This window comes from Cucurbita pepo, chromosome LG14, assembly GCF_002806865.2.
Source record: "Cucurbita pepo subsp. pepo cultivar mu-cu-16 chromosome LG14, ASM280686v2, whole genome shotgun sequence".
NCBI classification, from domain to species: Eukaryota; Viridiplantae; Streptophyta; class Magnoliopsida; order Cucurbitales; family Cucurbitaceae; genus Cucurbita; species Cucurbita pepo.
Genome location: NC_036651.1, coordinates 8083868 through 8104595, shown reverse-complemented (window position 1 = coordinate 8104595; position 20728 = coordinate 8083868). Strand labels below are relative to the sequence as shown.

The window sequence follows — 20728 nt, the reverse complement described above, 5'->3', positions numbered from 1 at the left end:
TCCAAACCCGTTGTGCGATACTCAAATTCGCCATCAACCCCATCGAAATATAAGTTTAGTTCCTAAATTTAATATTCCCGAAACCAAGAACGATCAAATCCATTTGCTAAGCTTCGTAGACTAGAGAGACATCTTAAAACTAATCTCATAGATCATCGGTCGGTCTCCTAAACCTTTTAATAACGAGACTAAATAATCATACAACACATCACACATGATTCGATCCAAAAAACTCATAACTAAAAGCAAAACTCAATACAAATTGAGGTCCTAAGCTATTATGAGAAGGGGTGAAAATATGGTATGTTTGCTGTAAATAGAACTAAGGCACATGGTTCATCAATGCAGCAAGCTAGAAAAACAAAGTAACCAGCCAATTCAAGTCCTGGGTAAAACGTCGTTTTTGAAAGAATCTGTATACTGAATTTTCTTTACATTCCTGAGTAATAAAATCGAAGGGTAATAATAAAAAAAACTGTATCGAGTTCGAGTTTTGAGTTCGGGCAAATTCTACAGTGGAGAACAAACACTTAAAACTGTATCAGATGATTCTGTCCTGAAGATCTGTAATTAATGTGGATGCCAAAGAGCTTAGCTTCTTCCCTGTTTCTCCAGCTATGTTCTTGAGAGAAGAAAGATCCTGCTGTGCCTGGCAGTTTAAATAAGGATGTATGTAACATCATGCTAAAATGCACTAAATAGTTTTAGAAGATTACGAGAACAAGCAAGGATAGCTTAGAACCTGAATAGAAATCCGGTTAATAAACTCGGTTGCAGTAAGATCAGCGGAAAGATTATCTTGTTGGTGACCGAATAGATCGGCACTAGAGATGGAAGCCGAACCCTGCGAATTGAAGGATGGAGAATAAGAGGAATGAAACTATTATATACCCATTTCAAATCAGAGATCTTGGCTGTATAAAGAAACGACTTGCATCCAATCTGTGGAACGTATGAAACAAAATATCGTTCGTCGTGCCACGATACCAGTATACAGAAAGTGAAAGAAGCTTAACTCAAAGGATCTCAGGTTCCATCATGAAGGATTGAAGGGTCACATATGGTAAGAGGTCAGTATACAAAGGTACGACTAGAAAAGTCTGGATAACAATTTCCGCTTCATTAACGATAAAGGTACATACCGAGAACTTTTGCAGGGAGGCCTGAGCTTCAGCATCAGCTCTGTTCTGATCACCAAAATATTGAGCTGACGAAATAGATTTGGCATTGGAGAACTTCTTCCTCGCTTCATCGCTTTCTTCAATCTGACATCATCATATTGTGAGATGAGAACAGAGACCAAATGAAGAGACATGTTATGAACCCATGTCATCATCAACCAGCATGATACGTGTTTGTGCATACCATTACTGAGGTATTTTTTTTAGGAATTCTAATGGGTTCTGTTTGACTAGCAATAAATCGCTTCTTATCGTAAAGGCGTGTTCACGAAACTTACCCAAAAAAGAAATTGCAACCTATTTCAACCAGTGCAACAAGTAACAGACATTGTCCGAAAATTTTCGTCCCATGAAATCAGGGAAAAGATGTGGCATTTTCAGAGTAATTCATTTTTTGAGTACCAAAAGTGTTCAATAAAAGAGAATTTTATACTCGGACACCAAAAAAGAATAAACATAAGATGCAAAAAGCTAGTCGTGGATGCATGAAGACATACCATCAATTATGCACGACTACGGATAAACATGATTCATGAATAATGACAGGATGACAACAGCAAAGAGTTTCAGATTTACGGCCTACATTAGACAATTCCTCATTTTCTCATGGTTGATTCAGTGATGCATACTAAATTCATTACAAACTCAGTAAGTACAATTCCGAACCTGCACTTTCGATGAACTGGAACTCGCTTTCTTTGGAAAACCCCCATCCATTCCAAATTCAGCAAAGAATCCCGATGCCTTTGGAGGAGCCACATGGCTAATTACATGAGAGCCACTAGAATTGACATCAGATGATTGGACATTTTCTACATATTCAAAGCGAGATGCAACAGATGAACCAGTTGCAGGAGTTTTGATCGCAGTTGAAGATGAAACTGGAACTGTGGGTTCTTCAGGTTTCTGATCATATAAATTTTCACTTCGCTGCAGGGAGTGCAAATTATATAGTCAAGCTAAATGTTTCTCAAAAACAATATTCGAGGTTAATTGAAAGTTGGTTTAACGACTTTATCCAATATAACAAATTACGGTCTGTTCACAGTGGTAGAACGCATTATTATTACCTTGGTAGTGAGCTTTCGGGCACCAAGTCCCCCAGTTTTCCCTGGCTTCTTCCCACCAATGGGCTTCTTCACAGTACTTGAGAATACCGTCTGAGAAGCTTTTGGCGAGGCAGAACTTTCGGGAGCTTCTTGCTTTCCAGAGACATTGTCTTTAGCAACTTCATTAGTCTTAACATCAGGAGGTCCATTTGTTACTTGGCCTGACAGAGAAGAAACTGGGGAAGATGGCAACGCCATCTCTTCTGCCATACTTTTAGCAACTTCTTTTGAAAGTAATTGTTTATACAATTCAGCAGCTCTTGATGTATATTTGGCCTCGATTTTGCCTCCGTCGGACCATCCATGCTGCTTAAAGAAAACCTGTGCTCGGTTATTTCCTCCAAAGCTCATTGTTTTAAGCTGCTCCACAGTCCAAGAGTCTAAATTTGTGGACCTACATAATTGAAGAACCTAATAACATCAAAATCATTCCCATCATAAGGGACTTGTACTCTCAGATACTTTTCAAGACTATCATAACCTTTGACGCGTTATTTCACTTGAAACCCTGAGTAGCAAGTTATGCAAGCCACATGTATTTAATATCAACAGGAATCGGAAAGAAATTAGAGATAATAAACTGCACTTACAGTTCACCAAATGCAACTAAGAGTTCTGTTGACTCAATACATGTAGTGCTTTCTTTTAGGCCACTAACATTTGATTTTGACAAGTAATAGACTGCAAAATTTTGACAGAAGAGGATTGTGTGACTCGAAGTCAGCCTCGCGTCCCCAGTAACTTGACTAGGGAATAAAATGGGGAAACTAAGGCACCTAACTAGCAAAAATTAAGAAGAGGCAGCTACAAAATCATTTCGCATTATACACTCATATGTACGTACTGAAATAATTATATCGTAAGTCTCTGTGAACTCCCCTTGCTATCTTTACAAAGACAACTATTCCTAGTTTTCTAAATTTCCCGACCCTACAAACAGAAGAAACTGCATTTCTCCAAAGGGATTTAGGTCTTTCTTTTGCAGAGGTCAGAAAGAAACAAGTATAAAGGAACACATCCATGAGAGGAGACAATGAACTAATGTTAAATCGTCGACGCGGTGGCAAAACCAAGCTGGACCAGCAGTTTATAAATTTGAAACTGACAAGCTGTTAACACAGGGAGATCTGGATAATATGACCATTGACGTTTATAATAATGAAGAACAACAAACGCATTCTCTGAAGATGCGATCCAAAGGGTGAAGAATTCAAAATCAAGATGGAACAAATATTTTTTTACATAATCATAGTCATGCATGTGTACTAACAGTTGGCAGATCGACCACATTGGAACGATAAGGCAGACGGACTAAGGACCAGTCCTTGCCTGAGGTTAGGAAGGTTACAAATATTTCTCTGAAATCTGTCTTTCCACGAAAAAAAAAAATAAACGTCTATTGCAGAACCATCCTGCATCAATAAATAGCCACTACAGTGCTAGCCCGAACCTCATCTTGTTCTCATACATAAAGATACATGTGTATTTACACTTTTGTGAGGCAACAGTTTCGATATATAAAAATGTACGCCTTCGTAATATTTTACAGTAGCCATGTTTTTTCTATATTCTCAACTTAGCTCGGGTTTTAAAAACATTAGAAGTAGATAACAAAACAAAGAAACTCAATAAGTGGAACTAGTATTTTAAACCCCAAAAACCAAGTGATCATCGAGCGAGGCCTTTACGTATGCACATTCACATGATTTCCATATAATTTAATTTGTTATTTCTTATCACTTTGGTATATTGTAATTCTCATCACCCAATTTGAGTTTTCTAGGAAATAATCTAAAGGTGTCTACAAATGACAAACCATACATTCTAAAAACATGTTAGAGCGTAAGGCTGGGCGAGGAAGTAGGAGGACAGGGTTTAACATAGATGACTAAACACATAGAAGCAATGCAATGCACTTCTAATAACTACACATAACACATACTCCATTTAGCAAAACAAAAATATAGTAATGATTCGAAAACAAGAGTGCCTGGAATCAAAACCCTAAACAAAGTAATAGTAATAATTCACCTGACGAAGCTAACATGGACGCCAAGGCTGCGATGCACAGCGGAGCAATCAATACAGAGGAAGATCCCATAGGGAACAGAAGCCCAAGTCGGATTCTTAGCATTGCAATCAAAACACGTCTGGGATTCAAAAAATAACCAGAATCAAGGAAGTGAGTCAGAGATCTGGAGATGAAACACACAGATCGGGGGGAGGAAACTCAAAATCGAAATGAAACGAAGAGGAATCGGAAAAAAAAGCAACGGAAAAGGGAATCTACCTTGTTTTCGGACTTGGATTTGAGCTTCCTGAAGACGACGTTCTTGTCGGAGAAGGTGTCGGAGGCCATTGGAGAGGAATTGGAAGAGAAAAAAATCCCCAAAGAGGTGTGCTTGAAGGAACACCTCCTTCGGGAAATTGAAATGGAGAAGACGAGTGGGTGAACACAAATTTGGATTTCAGCTCTCAAATTTAACCCTAACAACAACCCACGACGGTGGCATTAAGCCGTCAACATGAATATCTTTGACAATCCGTTGAATTAACTCAAATTACCCCTCAAAAATTATATTTATGGGCGATATTCATACTGGCATCATACATAAGCTCTAGTAATTTTGCTTTTGGCTTCCCTCACATGTCTGATGCCAATGAAGATACTATTCCTTGATTATAAATCCATGATCATTCTCTAAATTAACCGATGTGGGACTTTCATCCACCAACATCATAATCGATATCTATTATTTATTTCCCGTGGAGCCCTCGAGTATTAAACTTATAAAAAAGTTTTTTTTACTTTTTGATATCGATTATCACGATAAATTTACTTTTTTTTTTTTTACGACGAATATTATTGTCTTGATTTTAATATTTTAGCATTTGGGACGAATAAAAAATTGTCTTGATATCGTGTATTTTTTATTTTTTAATAATAAACTAAAAATAGACGACCAACATAAAATAAACTATATAATTTAGGATTTAAAATTAAATAAACTTAAAAATTCAAGGACAAAATGGTAATTAAACTATATTGGAGGGCTTGGCGTGGGCCTTTACCCATAATTGCTTTAGGGCTTCTGAATCAAGATGGGCCTCATATTGGGCTTTTTCTGAATATATATATATATATATATATATATATATATAATAAACGTACCCGTCTTCTCGAATTTTAAACTATTCGAGCTCGACTCATGCGAATTGTATTGACCCTATAAATTGTAGCGTGTTGAAAATGTTTCTCATCTCTGTGGACGGTGGGTAACTTACAACAAAACCAGCCTAGCCGTCTTTTCGAATTTTGAACGTTACGAACTCAACTCACGTGAATATGTTGACCTGATTAATAATGAATGAAAGTAACATTCTCACTATCGCAGCGTATTGAAAAACTTTCTCGTGCTCATGGACGGTGACATAACATAAAATAAAACCAATCTAGCCGTCTTCTCTAATTTTGAACTATACTAATTCAACCCGCCCGACAAAGGTTAAAATGGACGGTACCCCTAGAGATAACATAAAAATGGAGATAGCCAAAGAGAGCCCTCCACGTGGAGATGCCCGTAATGCGTGGCGGATGAGGTGGAGGGTAAGGGGAGTGACGTGGACAAGTGAAATAAATAATGGACCAATTAAAATTAAGATGATTGGCCATTTTATGAAACCGGGTCCCACCACTTTACAGTTTAATCCCACGTTTTTTTTCTGCTCCAAATTGGGACCCACCACTCCGTGGTCAATTTTCTATATAACGACAATATATATATATATATATATATATATATATTAATTTATTTATTTATTTTTAATTCAATGGAATGGATAAACTCGGTTGACTGTAACATATAAATAATAATGGTAGAAATTTTGTAAAGTAATTTAGGAATAGTTAATTAAAAAAATTAAAAATTATTAGTGTTTAATAAAAAAATTAATTTTTCAAATTTAATAATAACCGAATATTATTCAGTGTAGTAGGGGTTCAAACCCGAGGGCAAATCTTTAAGTCGCTAACGTTAGTCTACAGGTAACGGAATTTCGAGATTTTAGAGATACGGGTTTAAAATCTATGTTGACCGTGTACGAGCTATGAAGATAAAAATTGTAAATTCTAAGCATTTCTCGGTAGTCCTATATTTCTAGTGTTCTTATAGTCTGTTTTGTGAGAACGAACGTTATTTTTTAATTCAACAAGTGATAGTGAGACGGGTCATTTTACATCAATTGAAAGTTGTCGAGTGTGCGTGAAAATGTTCGTCTATATTTGAATTGTCTGCATTTACAACGGAGGAAATCCGATATGCCCTGGTGACTAGTCGTGCAAGCTCAAACACCATTTTAAAAATAAGAATAACACGAATGAGTACAAAAATATGCCCTTGTTATCGGTCATCCACTGTGTGCGTAAGACTACGTCAGCTCCTCTCAACCAATATAATACTAGAAAGTCTCATGTTCGGGTCTTCCTAACTCAGCTCATATGAGCTCACAAATAGGGTTTTCACTTCCTAATATCATCGCATTTGGCTCACTGTCAAACCCAATAGTTGGGTTCACATGTTTTCGCTCGTATGAACTTATTTCAATCAGTGGAATCATTTGACTTAACCTAACGATCGGTATCATATAGTCTAGCTCCTTCGAGCTTATATCTCAATCATCGATATCTCACAACCTACTCAATAATTGATTTCCTGCTAACTAGCTCCTCTAAGCTTATCTTAATCATTTATCTCACACGTCCTACTCAATTACTGGTTTACGGTATCTAACTCCATCGAGCGTTCCTATGAGCTCATCCTCTCGTTCAAGTAATTTAGCTATGTCTTTTACACTTTATTTATTAACAATTCCGTAACGACCCAGATCCACCGCTAGCAGATATTGTCCTATTTGGACTTTCCCTTTCGGATTTCCCCTCAAGGCTTTAAAACGCGTCTGCTAGGGGAAGGTTTCCACACCCATATAAATGGTGGTTTGTTCTCCTCCCCAACCAATGTGGGACATTACAATCCACCCTTCTTCGGGGCCCAGCGTCCTCGCTGGCACTCTTTCCTTCCTCCAATCGATGTGGGATCGCCCCCAAATCCACCCCCCTTTGGGGCCCAGCGTCCTTACTGGCACACCGCCTCGTGTCTACCCCCCTTTGGGGAACAGCGAGAAGACTGGCACATCGTCCGGTGTCTGGCTCTAATACCATTTGTAACGACTCAGATCCACCATTAGCAGATATTGTCCTCTTTGGGCTTTTCCCTTTCGGGCTTCCCCTTAAGGCTTTAAAACGCGTCTGCTAGGGGAAGGTTTCCACACCCATATAAATGGTGGTTACAAATTCATACCGTGAAACGTGTCGAGAGTTAAAAATCAAATTGAATTTAGTTTAATGATAGAAATTGAAAAAGGTTATTTTTGGTGATTAAAGCAAAATTGAAGATTTTAGCAACAAAAATGTGAGACATGCAAATCTTACATGGTCTTTATTTATTTCATATAGCCTTTTGAGAAATTGCATATCTATTTTGACTAATAATAATTTATTTTATCCAATTAGTCAACTTTGTTTCAAATCACATTTTTAATCTTAACAACATTTTATCACTTTTACTCGTATTCGTGACGTTCGAGTAAATGATGAGTATTATAATAAACCGAGACTATATTTGAATAAAAACAATTCGACCCAAAAAAACTTGATTAACCCAACCCATCTCGTGCAGTTGAGTTGGGTCATGAAATTATTTGAGTTGAGTCGAGTTGAAATAAGTGAAAACCCGAACCCATATTTACGGATTAAATTTACAATTAGTATATTATTTTGCGTTCGGGTTTAGGGTTGAATTTTTGAAAACCCAAAAATTTAGATCGGTTTGTCGGTTAACATTTTTTTTTTTTGTCAACTTGAAAATAGGGTTTCAACCTAACTTTGCCCTGTCTTTTAAGATCACGATGAAAGTTAAAAATATTTGACGATTGTAACCGATAGTAACACGTTGTTACTAAATTTACGAGATTTTAATTATTAATATAACATGTATTGTGAATAAGTATAATTTTTTTTAAATAATCTAAAAAAACAAACGAACCCCTAACTATGGGTTGTGACATGAACTATAACAGTTCAAGTTCACTGCTAGTACATATTATCTGTTTTGACTCGTTGCGTATCGTTGTCAGTCTTACGAATTTTAAAACGCGTTGGTTAGGAAGAGGTTTTCACACCTTTATAAAGAATGTTTCGTTCTCCTCTCCAATGGATACGGGATCTGACTCGAACTATATTAATATTAAATGCAATTTTAAAAGGTTGGTTAGAAAACAAAAATATTTATGACAAAAAAAGGACAAAAATAAAAGTTGAGAAAATATTCCAACCACAAGAATTATGTTTCAATAAGTGTGGCACAGTCAAATTTTTTGAACCAATTGGTTCACACTTATGAATAATTAATAATAATAAATAAATAAATAAATAGTAATAATAATAATAATAATAATAATAATTCAATATTTACTTTTTAGCTACCGACATTTTAATCAAATTTTATGCTAATATTTTTGGGCAAAATATAAAATTTCATAATTAAAAAAAATAAAATACACGAACACCGTCGTTAAATTATTTAATTTATTTTAGTTGAGCAGTTATATTTTAATAGTTGCAGATACACCGCTGGAAGATATTGTCCTCTTTGGGCTTTCCCTCTCGGGCTTCCCCTCAAGACTTTAAAACGCGTCTATTGTGATGTCCCACATTGGTTGGGGAGGAGAACAAATCACCATTTGTAAGGGTGTGTAAACCTTCCCCTAGTAGACGCATTTTAAAGCCTTGAGGGGAAGCCCGAAAGGGAAAGTCCAAAGACGACAATATCTACTAGCGGTGGATCGGGGTCGTTACAAATGGTATTAGAGCCAGTCACCGGATGATGTGTTGGCCTTCTCGCTGTTCCCCGAAGGGTCGTAGACACGAGACGGTGTGCTAGTAAAGACGCTGGGCCCCAAAGGGGGGTGGATTTGGGGGCGGTCCCACATTGATTGGATAAAAGAACGAGTGCCAGCGAGGACGCTGGGCCCTGAAGGGGGTGGATTGTAATGTCCCACATTGGTTGGGGAGGAGGAGACCTTTCCCTAGCATACCCGTTTTAAAGCCTTGAGGGGAAGTCCGAAAGGGAAAGCTCAAAGAGAACAATATCTGCTAGCGGTGAATCTGGGTCGTTTTCAATCATGCGATTTCGTGATTTTGACACGTTCACAAATTTTTAATGGAAACTCAAACCCTATTTTTGGTCCGACCAGAATTTTACTGAGTTTTTTAAACAATATGTATTTTTTTCAGGTAAAAATTCCACGTCAGCCTCTCATTTAAGGTCCACAAGAAACAGCTTGAATTTATTTATTTTATGTTTAATTATTTCAAACTTTAATTCAAATACATTGTACAATGAAATACATACAGTGAATGCTTATTTTTTAAAATAAAAAAAATAATATATTAAAAAAAATCCAATAATAATATTAAATCAACTTCAATTCCACTTCTAGCCGATATTGTCTTTTTTTGTATGAGGTTCAAAAGTGTTAAACGTGTATCGACGATAAGAATATTTTTTTTTAACTTTTTTTAAAAGTTGAAAGATACTGTGAGCCACTAAAAGAAAAACGTGCAATATTGGTACAAGAAGTGAATTTTAATTCTTTTAAATTTTTCTATAATCATCATATCATCGGAATCACTCTCATTCAGACATGATATTGGCTTATTCACATACTTCTTTTTTACTCGACTGTCAAATTAAAAAATTAAAAAATAGCTGTATGATACCATTTTTGAAAGTTTATAATTATTTTTTAAATATGATAAAATAATAATAAATTTAAGGATTTAAATGAAATATTAATTATTATTTTTAATTTAAAGAGTATATTTATAATAAAACTAAAAAAAAGGAAAGATTTTTTTTTTCGCACGTGAAAAAGTGACGAATGCGTATGAGGTGACATAAAGCAAAAAAAATAAAAACAAAACGTCCTTATCATGCCACGTTTCCACAAAGAAAAAAAAACGTGCTGAATATGTTAATTAATTAATCCAAAATTTAATTAAACTAATCTCCAAATCTCCGCCGTTGGTCGCTCTATCTAACCTCTGGCCCCACGCTGCCTTGGATCCAACGGCCACCGTTCACTTTCTTGCTTTCCGAAGCCGTGTGGTTATTATTATAATGTCGATAACGAGTAAATGGGGTCCACGAGGAAGACGATTTTTTGGCCGCCGAGTTTTTGGTTTTTTATTTTTTTTTTATTTTTTATTTAACCCGCGTAGCAGCTCCTTCGTGGAAAGTAGCTGTAGTTAACCACACTGTAGTTAAGGAGTGTGAAAATTTATTTATTGCTCGTCATAAATATTTTTAACTGGATTTTCTTTGTATTTTATTATTTTTTTAGGTGTTTTTTTGGATGGGTCCGGTTAAAAACATCGAGTATGTTAGGAACCACGACTCTCCACAATGGTATGATATTATCCACTTTGTTTGAGTTGAGTATGTTATGAATCACGACTCTCCACAATGTTATGATATCGTCAACTTTGAGCATAAGCTCTTATGACTTTGCTTTGGACTTTCTCGAAAGGCCTCAGATAAATGGAAATAGTATTCCTTACTTATAAACCTATGATCTTCCACTTAATTAACAGTGGGACTCACTCCCAATAATCCTCAACAGAGTACGTCAAGTTGGTTGGATTCTCATGTCATTTAAACACTATGCAGTCAACTTCTCCATACCCAAGGTTATATATTGTGAGCCGTGGGTGTTACTCTCTTGCTTGCTTATATAACGTCTCTTTCAAAAATATCTCTCTGCTCTCGTTTTCTAAAACCTTCTTAAACCGAGGCCAGAGGTTCGAGCATACGTCGCTTGGCCATAGGCGACACAATAACAAATTGACTTAGCTCACTTGTCATTGAAAAGTGAGTGTCACACAATTGCAAGTCTGCTGCCATCAAGAGTGCGATAGTGACAAGTGGATAAATTTTAATTTTAATATTTGACTCTTAAATAAAACAAAAATTCAAAAATAATGAATAATATTTTATAATTAAAGAAATTATTGCAGAGTAAGTAACTCGTCTAGTGGAGTCATAGATGCAACGTAGGCACGTGTGACATATATCATTTTTCATTAAATCATAATATTTTTTTTACAATAAATTGTTACAAAATATAAAAAGAAATAATTGGAATCATATATAAAATAAAATTATAGATATTTTTATAATAAAATGGAAAAAATAATAATCACTTGGGTGTTTAAAGATGGACACGTGTCAAACTCCCATTAGCGAAACGACAAAGACGTCACGTGCAAACAAACCGAACCGAACCGGGGCTAGCTAAACCGATCCATCTGGCAGCTATTGGTAGTACAGTTCTAAGCGAGGAGTTGAAAAAGACGCCGGGTTTTTGAACGATTAAATCGGCGATTAGAAAAAAAAGAAGCGTCGTGGTGCCTTCCTCGGCTTAGTCTGCTCCCAAATAAATGGCAATCCGATCGCCCGACATTTCTTAAGACCAAATTTCCCTTTCTTCTCCGATTTCTGTTCTCCAAATCTCAATCGCATGACGGATTATCGATTGTCGACGATGAATCTTTGGACCGACGAGAACGCGTCGTTGATGGACGCTTTCATGAACTCCGATCTCTCCTCTTACTGGGCTCCATCGGCGGCGTCGTCTCATTCTCTCCACAACCAACCGCCGCCGCAGTCCTCCGCCTCAACTTCCACTCCGCCGCCGGATCCCCCTAAATCCGTCGCCGTTTTCAATCAGGAGACTCTGCAGCAGCGTCTCCAGGCGCTGATCGACGGCGCTAGGGAGAGCTGGACTTACGCGATTTTCTGGCAGTCGTCGTACGATTACCCCGACGGGTCGGTTTTGGGGTGGGGAGATGGGTATTACAAAGGGGAGGAGGATAAAGGGAAGGGGAAGGCGAAAGTAGTGACGTCGGCGGCTGAACAAGCTCACCGGAAGAAGGTTCTCCGGGACCTTAACTCTTTGATTTCTGGATCCGCCGCCGGACCGGACGATGCGGTGGATGAGGAGGTTACGGATACGGAGTGGTTCTTTTTGGTTTCGATGACTCAGTCGTTTGTTAATGGAGTTGGGTTACCGAGTCAGGCGTTTTTTAACTCGACGCCGATTTGGATCTCCGGCGCTGATGGGTTGTCGGCGTCGGCTTGTGAACGGGCAAGACAGGGGAAGGTTTTTGGGTTACAGACGATGGTTTGTATTCCTTCTCCAAACGGCGTTGTCGAAATGGGTTCGACGGAATTGATTCACCGGACGTCCGATTTGATGAACAAAGTCAAGATTCTGTTCAATTTCAACAATCTTGAAACGAGTTCTTGGATATCGGGAACCACCGCCGCTGCTTCCACTGCCGACGAAGGGGAAAACGACCCGTCCTCGATGTGGATTAGTGAGCCGTCGAGTACAATCGCCACCACCGTCCCTTCCGGCGACGTTCCGAGGAAGCTAACCCAATCGGAAAATCAAAAACAGAGCCAAAGCTTCTTAAACTTCTCCGACTACGGATTCGAATCAAATCCATCAAAGAGCATCACCACCGACACAACCACCACCACTACCACCACCAACACCCCGTCATTCAAGCCGGAATCCGGCGGGATGCTGAACTTCGGCAACGGAAGTCTCTTTTCCAGCCACTCACAGTACATAACAGACGAACAGAACGAAAAAAAGAGATCCCCTCCTTCTAGAAGTAGCAACGACGAAGGGATCCTCTCGTTCACCTCCGGCGTGATCTTACCCTCCTCCGGGAAAGTAAAATCCGGCGACTCCGACCACTCAGATCTGGAAGCTTCCGTGATCAGAGAAGTCGATAGCTGTACAAAATCCATAGAACCCGAAAAACGACCTAGAAAACGAGGCAGAAAACCAGCAAACGGAAGAGAAGAGCCATTGAATCACGTCGAAGCAGAGAGACAACGACGAGAGAAATTAAACCAGAAATTCTACGCTCTCCGAGCCGTAGTTCCAAACGTATCTAAAATGGACAAGGCCTCTCTACTCGGCGACGCAGTTTCATACATCAACGAGCTCAAATCGAAGCTCCAAATCATAGAAACAGAGAAAACAGAGATGGGAAAACATCTAGAGTTCATCAAGAAGGAGATGGGAGGGAAAGATCTAGGGCATTACACAAACACAATCGATCAAGATCTAAAAACAGGGAACAGAAAAGTAATGGAAATAGAGATCGAGGTTAAAATCATGGGATGGGACGCAATGATACGGATTCAAAGCAGTAAAAAGAATCATCCGGCGGCGAGATTGATGACGGCGTTGAAGGATTTGGATTTGGAAATGCTTCATGCGAGTGTGTCTGTAGTGAATGATCTGATGATTCAACAGGCGACGGTGAAGATGGGGAGCAGATGTTACACGCAGGAGCAGCTGAAAATGGCTCTGATCGCCCGGGTCGGCGGCGGCGGCGGCGGCGGCGGAATGATGTAGAGAAGAAAGGGTGTAATTAGGAGTGGGAGGGGACGTTTTTGAGGCTCCCATTAGAGAGAGATTAATAGAGGGAATCTAATATTTGGTAGATTTAGATTATTTTTAGCCTTTTCTTGTTCTTCATCTTTGTATTTAGTGTAATAATTAGAGTTTATGTGTAGTTTTGTTAATTATGGAAACTAAATGGAAGATCAAAGACCTTCCGAGTTATGAAAAAACACTCACAGCTTCCAATGTTGTAACAGCTCAAGCTCACTGTTAGTAGAGATATTGTTTGTTTTGGCTCGTTACGTATCGTCGTCAGCTTCATGGTTTTAAGACGCGGTGGCTAGATAGAGGTTTTCACACCCTCATAAGCTTTGACTTGTTAGGCATTGCTATCAGTCTCACGGTTTTCAAACGGGTCTACTAGGGAGAGGTTTTCACACTCTTCACACCCTGATTGGCTTTGACCCATTAAGTATCTTCACACCTTAATTAGCTTTGACCCATTAAATATCGCTGTCAGCCTCACCGTTTTAAAACAGGTAACAGGTCTGGCAGGAAGAGGTTTCTACACTCTTCACACCCTCATTAAGTATCTTCACACTGTGATTAGCTTTGACCCATAAAGTATCTTCACACATGATTAGCTTTGACCCCTTAAGTATCTTCACACCCGAATTAGCTTTGACCCATTAAGTATCACTTTTGATCCATTAAGTATCTTCACACCCTGATTAGCTTTGACCCATTAAGTATCGTACGTACGTCAGTCTCACAATTTTAAAACATATCTCGTAGGGAGAGATTTCCATACCCTTATAAATAATGCTATGTTACCCTCTCTGCCCCTTTTGGGGCTAACGTCCTCCCTAGCTACCATTTATAACAGCTCAAATGCTTCATTCATCTCTCCAATCCATGTGAGATTTCACACACATCGATTTTCCACTCCCACTTACAAGAGTACAAAGAGTCGAACGTCGCCCATTCTAGTTTTAGCATACGACCCATGAGTGGTAATTTTGATTGACGTTTGCTCCTCATTAATGTATTCCAAACACATCATACTACCAAATACACGACACCCAAGAGTGCAACTAATTAGAACACGATTTGTGATGAGCATGCAAAGACGGAAACGATATGCAAATCAGGCTTCCAAGTTCAACCAACAAGAGGTATCCATAGAAATCGACTAACAATAAATTTAGGTGTTATAACTATTTTAAAATTGAGATGAGAGGCAATAAGAAACCCTAAAATTAGAGCGTTAATTAAAGCGTTAAGGCAATAGGAAGCCCTAAAATTAGAGAGTGGTTACCCTAATTTTGAAACCCTAAATTTCTATACAAAATTCCCCCAAATTGAATCGCTCCCCTCCGTCTTCCTCCTCCGTAACCATGACTCTGAACTGCCTCTCCTGTCAACTCTTACAGAGAACGGACTCCGAGAGAGACCCCGACCCGCAGCTCCAAAACTACTACTCCGTTCAGATAGAGCCGTCGGGGAGAAGCTGGTCCGGCAACCTCTCTTTCCGCCCTCCCGATCGCCCAAAGAAAGAACCGCTTCGAGCCCTGCCTGAGGACCAGGCGCCTCCCGTCGCCCCCCGCCGTCTTCACAGCTCCGGCCCCATCTCTTTGGGCAGCAAGGAGCCGAAGCTGGTTCGAAGCTCCGGGATGAGGAGGGATTGGAGCTTCGAGGATCTCAGAGCCATTCGAGAGGAAAAATAACCGTCACACACACACACTAGACCCATTCTATTTTTATTTTTTATTTTTAATATATATATATATATATATATATATATATATATATACATATACATATAATATATGTATATGTATGTTTTTATTTTGTTTAAATTTCATCACGTGTTTTATTTGGACTTACAAGGATGAAATAATGTAATATTATAAAAACTAAATTATTATTTTATATTGACTTTTTTTAATTTCGAGAATCGAATCAAGAGAGAGAGAGAGAAATAGAAATAGGAAAAGAAAAAGAAAAAGGACTCGGGGTGAATAAAGTAAATTGAGAAGGACCATTTTGAAATAATTGACGTATAATTTTGTTGGTCTCGAGCTCAGTTACTGACTATATCCTTTGAATCATATTCTCGAAAGGACAATTTTTGTATGAGCATTGGTTGTATGTTAACTTGTTTTATTCTTTCGACGTGGACCACTTGGGTCATTTTGCAACTATGTTCGGAAGGATTCATTATACTGGTTGATAATCGTGATGATAGATACATGTATATTATCATCTGGTGTGGTGTTTTTGATAGGCATGTATATGTATAGTTGACATCAATATCCTCGACTTGAAAAATGAGGTGAATTTAACACTTTTCACATTTTTGTGAGATCTCATATCGATTGGAGAGGAGAACGAACAAGATGTAACGAGCTAAAATAGACAATATCTACTAGCAATAGCAATGAGCTTGAACCATTACAAATGGTATTAGAGCTGTAACGGGCTAAAACGGACAATATCTGCTAGTAGTGGGCTTGAGCTATTACAAATGGTATCGACAGGCCAATATCTGCCAGCAGTGGGCTTTGAGCCATTACAAATGGTATCAACGGGCCAATATATGCTAGTAGTGGTGATAAGATAAGGAATCACTACAAGGGGAGTAAGATTCAGATGGATCGAATATCTCAAGGCAAGAACACTTGTTTGAGATTCGAATCATTCCACAAGCAAGATTGATCATGTCGAACTTGAATGATTCTACATGCAACCAGAACACTTGTTTGAGATTCGAATCACTCCACAAACAAGATTGATCATGTCGAGCTTGAATGATTCTACGTGCAACCTAAACTACATAGAATTGCAAAGAAACTTAGTCATTGGCTAAATAGAGCACAAATGCTTCTTTTATTATATTTTCCAGTCTACTCACATATACAACATACATGGTAGCCTCGGAAATAAACTATTAAAGACATTCAAAGAGTTGTAACATCCCTGCTTAATGGTCATGAATGTGGTATGAATTGAAATATCTTTTGATAATTTCAATAATATTTTCTTCCTATCTTCATTGAAGTATATTGTATGATTGATGTTTATTGGTTCATATCAAGTGGGTTTTGAGCCATTACAAATGGTATCAACGGGCCAAAGTGGATAATATTTGTTAAGAGTGGGCTTGAGCTATTACAAATGGTATCAGAGCCTGACAACACACGTTTTAAAACTGTGAGACTGACGACAATATGTAACGTGCCAAAGCAGACAATATCTACTGACAACGGACTGGGCAAGGACGTTGGTCCAAAAGGGAGATCCTACATCGGTTAGGGAGGGAAACAAAGCATTCTTTACGAGGTATAGAAACCTATCCCTAGTAGACAACATTTTAAGATTATGAGGCGGACAATTATACGTAACGGGTAACGGGAAAGCAGACAATGGAGTTGGTGGGCTCATTGGGCTCATTCTCAAAAGCCCACAAATACTCAAAAACTTGGGCTCTTTCTCTCTCTTCCATCGCCGGTTGATCTGTAGAACAAATATCTCGCCATAGCTATCATTCCATTTGTTGATTTTCCTTCAATTTTCCCGTTGACTTCCCAATCAACAATTGGGTTTGGCCTTCTTCGCCTTTTGATCCGATTGTTAGGTTTTTCTTCATATATTTGATCTCTCTCTCCCCTTCGGATTTGGACCTGTTCTTCGTCGTCTCAGATCCTCAACTTCACCGCGTGATTTCTTTCAACTTCCCAGTTCCCACCCTTCGGTCTTCATTTTTGTTCTCCGTGTTCTTCATAGTGTTCAAGACGTCAGAATCCTTGTCTTCTTGAAGGCCTATTTAATTTGGTTGCTCGCAGAGACCATGCGGTGGTCGATTGCTTCACGGATTTTTAAATTGCGGAGGATGATCAAATTAAGGGTATGATTTCGTTTTTGTGCTTTGTGGTTGAATTCTTACTGTTGTGTTCGGCCTGAATCTTGAAATTTCTGCTGGGATTTGATTTAGAAAGTGTTTTCTAGGTTTTCTGTTGAAGGATTGTGATTGTTTAGATTGTTTAGATTGTTTAGATTGTTAAGAGAAGTGAAATTTGATTTGTTTGGTGTTTTGTTGGGATAAGTTCTTGTGGAAATGGATAGGAATAGGCAGAATGAGAATTTAGGCGTGAACAAATTGGGGAAGAACATTAGGAAGAGCCCAATTCACCAGCCAAATTTTGGAAATAATGCTGCTAGGCCTCAACCCCAGCCACAAATTTACAATATAAGCAAGAATGATTTTAGGAACATTGTTCAGCAGCTTACAGGCTCACCATCTCAGGATCCTCACCCTCCTAGAGCTCCACAAAATCCACCAAAACCCCAAAGCTTGAGGTTGCAGAGAATACGACCTCCTCCGTTAACGCCGATTATTAATCGACCGAACATGCCTGCGCCTATCCCTGCCCCTGTTCCTGTGCCTCCACCCCAGGCTCTACTCACTAATAATGTGCCTAGGCCTGCACAATTTGCTCAGCCACCTCCTAGACAATTGCCACCATTGGCACCGGGAGGAGACTCGCATTGGCCGAACCCTGCTGCTGAGTCCCCCATTTCGGCATACATGCGTTACCTTCAAAATTCAATGATGAATCCATCTCCAATGGCGAACCAGTTACCACAACCGCAGATTCCTGGTCAAATGCATCCTCCTCAAGCACCACCATCTGGTTTATTGCCTAATCCTAATCCTAATCCTAATCCACCTGTTCCTGCTCTTCCACCCTCGAGATTAAACGGTCCTCCACCGCCCGTGCCAAACTTTCCTTCACCGAACTGGAACGCTCCTGCCCTTTTACCGTCCCCAACTTCCCAGTTTCTATTGCCTTCTCCTACTGGCTACTACAATTTGTTGTCCCCAAAATCACCATATCCATTACTCTCTCCAGGAATACAGTTTTCTCCGCCGCTGACTCCTAATTTTGCATTTCCATCCACGCCTCAATCAGGGATCTTAGGTCCAGGGCCTCATCCACCACCTTCCCCAGGGGTTATGTTCCCATTGTCTCCTTCCGGGTTTTTTCCCATCTTGAGTCCAAGATGGAGAGATCAATAACCCTCCAAACGTTTTCGTGTTTAATCGCTCCATGCCTGCTGACATTTTCATCTGCTTGTGAAGATCGTTACCAAGCTCATGGTGTAAGCTAGCTAGCTGCCCTTTTTCTGTTTTATATCTTTCCATTAGTTTAATCTTTTTAACATTTTAAATTGTAAAATCCTTCTGCTTCTCATTTTGGGTCTGGAAAATCTGATTCTGTAACTTCTGTAATTCCTAGTAGGCAATATATAGTGAAGATCAAGCCACCAAAATTGTAATACTACATGTAACAGGAAGAACAGAGCTGTAACCTTAGACATAGGATCATAGATGTCGAGTTGATAACATGGTCGTTGGGTCGGTCGGTCTAGTTGAATAATAGTCCAATTCTGTAAGATTGATCGAATGAATATTGTTTGGTATCTAAGTTCTTCTTTTAGCTGGTTTGTAGAGGGAAATGTAGAAGTTGTGCATTTTTTATGCCTTTTTATTGTTCTTTATCATTTCATATTACCCTCTTGTGGCTGTTCTTCCATTCTTGTAGCTGCTTGCTTCTGTTATACAATGTTTAAATGATCATGAGAGTGGCTCTGTTAGCCCTACTGATTGGAAAGGAATGCTTGAAATTGTCTCTGTATAGGGAGAATCAAGCTTTCGTTCACTATCGGAGAATGTTAAAGTTAACGGGTAATAAACCTAACACGATATCTAGTAAAAGTAGAAATTTTGAGAAGAAATTAGGTGACCAAAGAGATAAATTTATTACTTTCTCCTCGAGCTAAAATAGGGAGGAAAAACAAAAGTTTAGAGACCCAAATAAAAGTCGTGAAAAAGTAGAGTTTTCAAACTCGACATTGTAATGTTCGAAGTTCAAGTTCAGTACATTTTGGTCTATACGAAGAGTTTTATGCTAATTACTAATGGTCTTTCTAGGGGAACATTGTCGAGTTTAAGAAGTCGGAAACCAAAATGCTACTTAAATCCAAAATTCAAGGACCAAAAGGGTAATTTTCTCTTAATTTTAAAATAATAAATAAATAAATGTTTGAATTTTTTTGTATTGGGACAAAAAATATCATATAAGATTATGAGCTTTCCATTTCAAAGATCCAAAAATAGATGTATGAACGTGAAGCAAAAATTCCCTCAATTTATAATAAATTTCTCCTTTTTGTAATCTTCTCTCTCATCTTAAATTCTTCTCTCTCCTCTCTCTTCACTTATCATTTTAGAGAAAGGAGGCGAGCCTGGAGGGTGTTAGAGAGCTCCATAAGCCTCGGGGGAGGCCTGGAGGGTGTTAGAGAGCTCCATAAGCCTCGGGGGAGGCCTGGAGGGTGTTAGAGAGCTCCATAAGCCTCGGGGGAGGCCTGGAGGGTGTTAGAGAGCTCCATAAGCCTCGGGGGAGGCCTGGAGGGTGTTAGAGAGCTCCATAAGCCTCGGGGGAGGCCTGGAGGGTGTTAGAGAGCTCCATAAGCCTCGGGGGAGGCCTGGAGGGTGTTAGAGAGCTCCATAAGCCTCGGGGGAGGCCTGGAGGGTGTTAGAGAGCTCCATAAGCCTCGGGGGAGGCCTGGAGGGTGTTAGAGAGCTCCATAAGCCTCGGGGGAGGCCTGGAGGGTGTTAGAGAGCTCCATAAGCCTCGGGGGAGGCCTGGAGGGTGTTAGAGAGCTCCATAAGCCTCGGGGGAGGCCTGGAGGGTGTTAGAGAGCTCCATAAGCCTCGGGGGAGGCCTGGAGGGTGTTAGAGAGCTCCATAAGCCTCGGGGGAGGCCTGGAGGGTGTTAGAGAGCTCCATAAGCCTCGGGGGAGGCCTGGAGGGTGTTAGAGAGCTCCATAAGC

At 39.3% G+C, this 20728-nt stretch overlaps 4 protein-coding genes across 5 annotated transcripts; 3 read left to right on the top strand and 1 right to left on the bottom strand.

The window, feature by feature from the left end:
- Positions 1–355: 355 nt before the first annotated feature.
- On the bottom strand, positions 356–4809 carry LOC111810446 (probable ADP-ribosylation factor GTPase-activating protein AGD8). The gene is made up of 7 exons (XM_023697153.1): positions 4581–4809; positions 4322–4440; positions 2252–2684; positions 1848–2111; positions 1143–1265; positions 743–844; positions 356–649 (listed from the first exon to the last, which is right to left on the bottom strand). The coding sequence occupies exons 1-7, from the start codon at positions 4647–4649 to the stop codon at positions 542–544; spliced, it is 1218 nt and encodes a 405-aa protein (XP_023552921.1). The 5' UTR covers positions 4650–4809; the 3' UTR covers positions 356–541.
- Positions 4810–11601: 6792 nt separating this feature from the next.
- LOC111810295 (transcription factor MYC4-like) lies at positions 11602–14081 on the top strand. Its single transcript, XM_023696986.1, has one exon. It carries the CDS (start codon positions 11927–11929, stop codon positions 13841–13843), a length of 1917 nt encoding a protein of 638 aa, XP_023552754.1. The 5' UTR covers positions 11602–11926; the 3' UTR covers positions 13844–14081.
- Positions 14082–15002: 921 nt separating this feature from the next.
- On the top strand, positions 15003–15569 carry LOC111810575. Its single transcript, XM_023697297.1, has one exon. The coding sequence runs from the start codon at positions 15229–15231 to the stop codon at positions 15556–15558; it is 330 nt and encodes a 109-aa protein (XP_023553065.1). The 5' UTR covers positions 15003–15228; the 3' UTR covers positions 15559–15569.
- Positions 15570–17380: 1811 nt separating this feature from the next.
- LOC111810241 (protein HAIKU1) lies at positions 17381–19388 on the top strand. Of its 2 annotated transcripts, XM_023696891.1 has the most exons (2): positions 17381–17738; positions 18138–19388. In XM_023696891.1, the coding sequence occupies exons 1-2, from the start codon at positions 17682–17684 to the stop codon at positions 18909–18911; spliced, it is 831 nt and encodes a 276-aa protein (XP_023552659.1). In that variant the 5' UTR covers positions 17381–17681; the 3' UTR covers positions 18912–19388. The 2 variants fall into 2 exon arrangements, with proteins under 2 accessions (XP_023552659.1, XP_023552658.1); XM_023696890.1 differs by having other exon boundaries at positions 17381–19388.
- The last annotated feature ends 1340 nt before the right edge of the window (positions 19389–20728 follow it).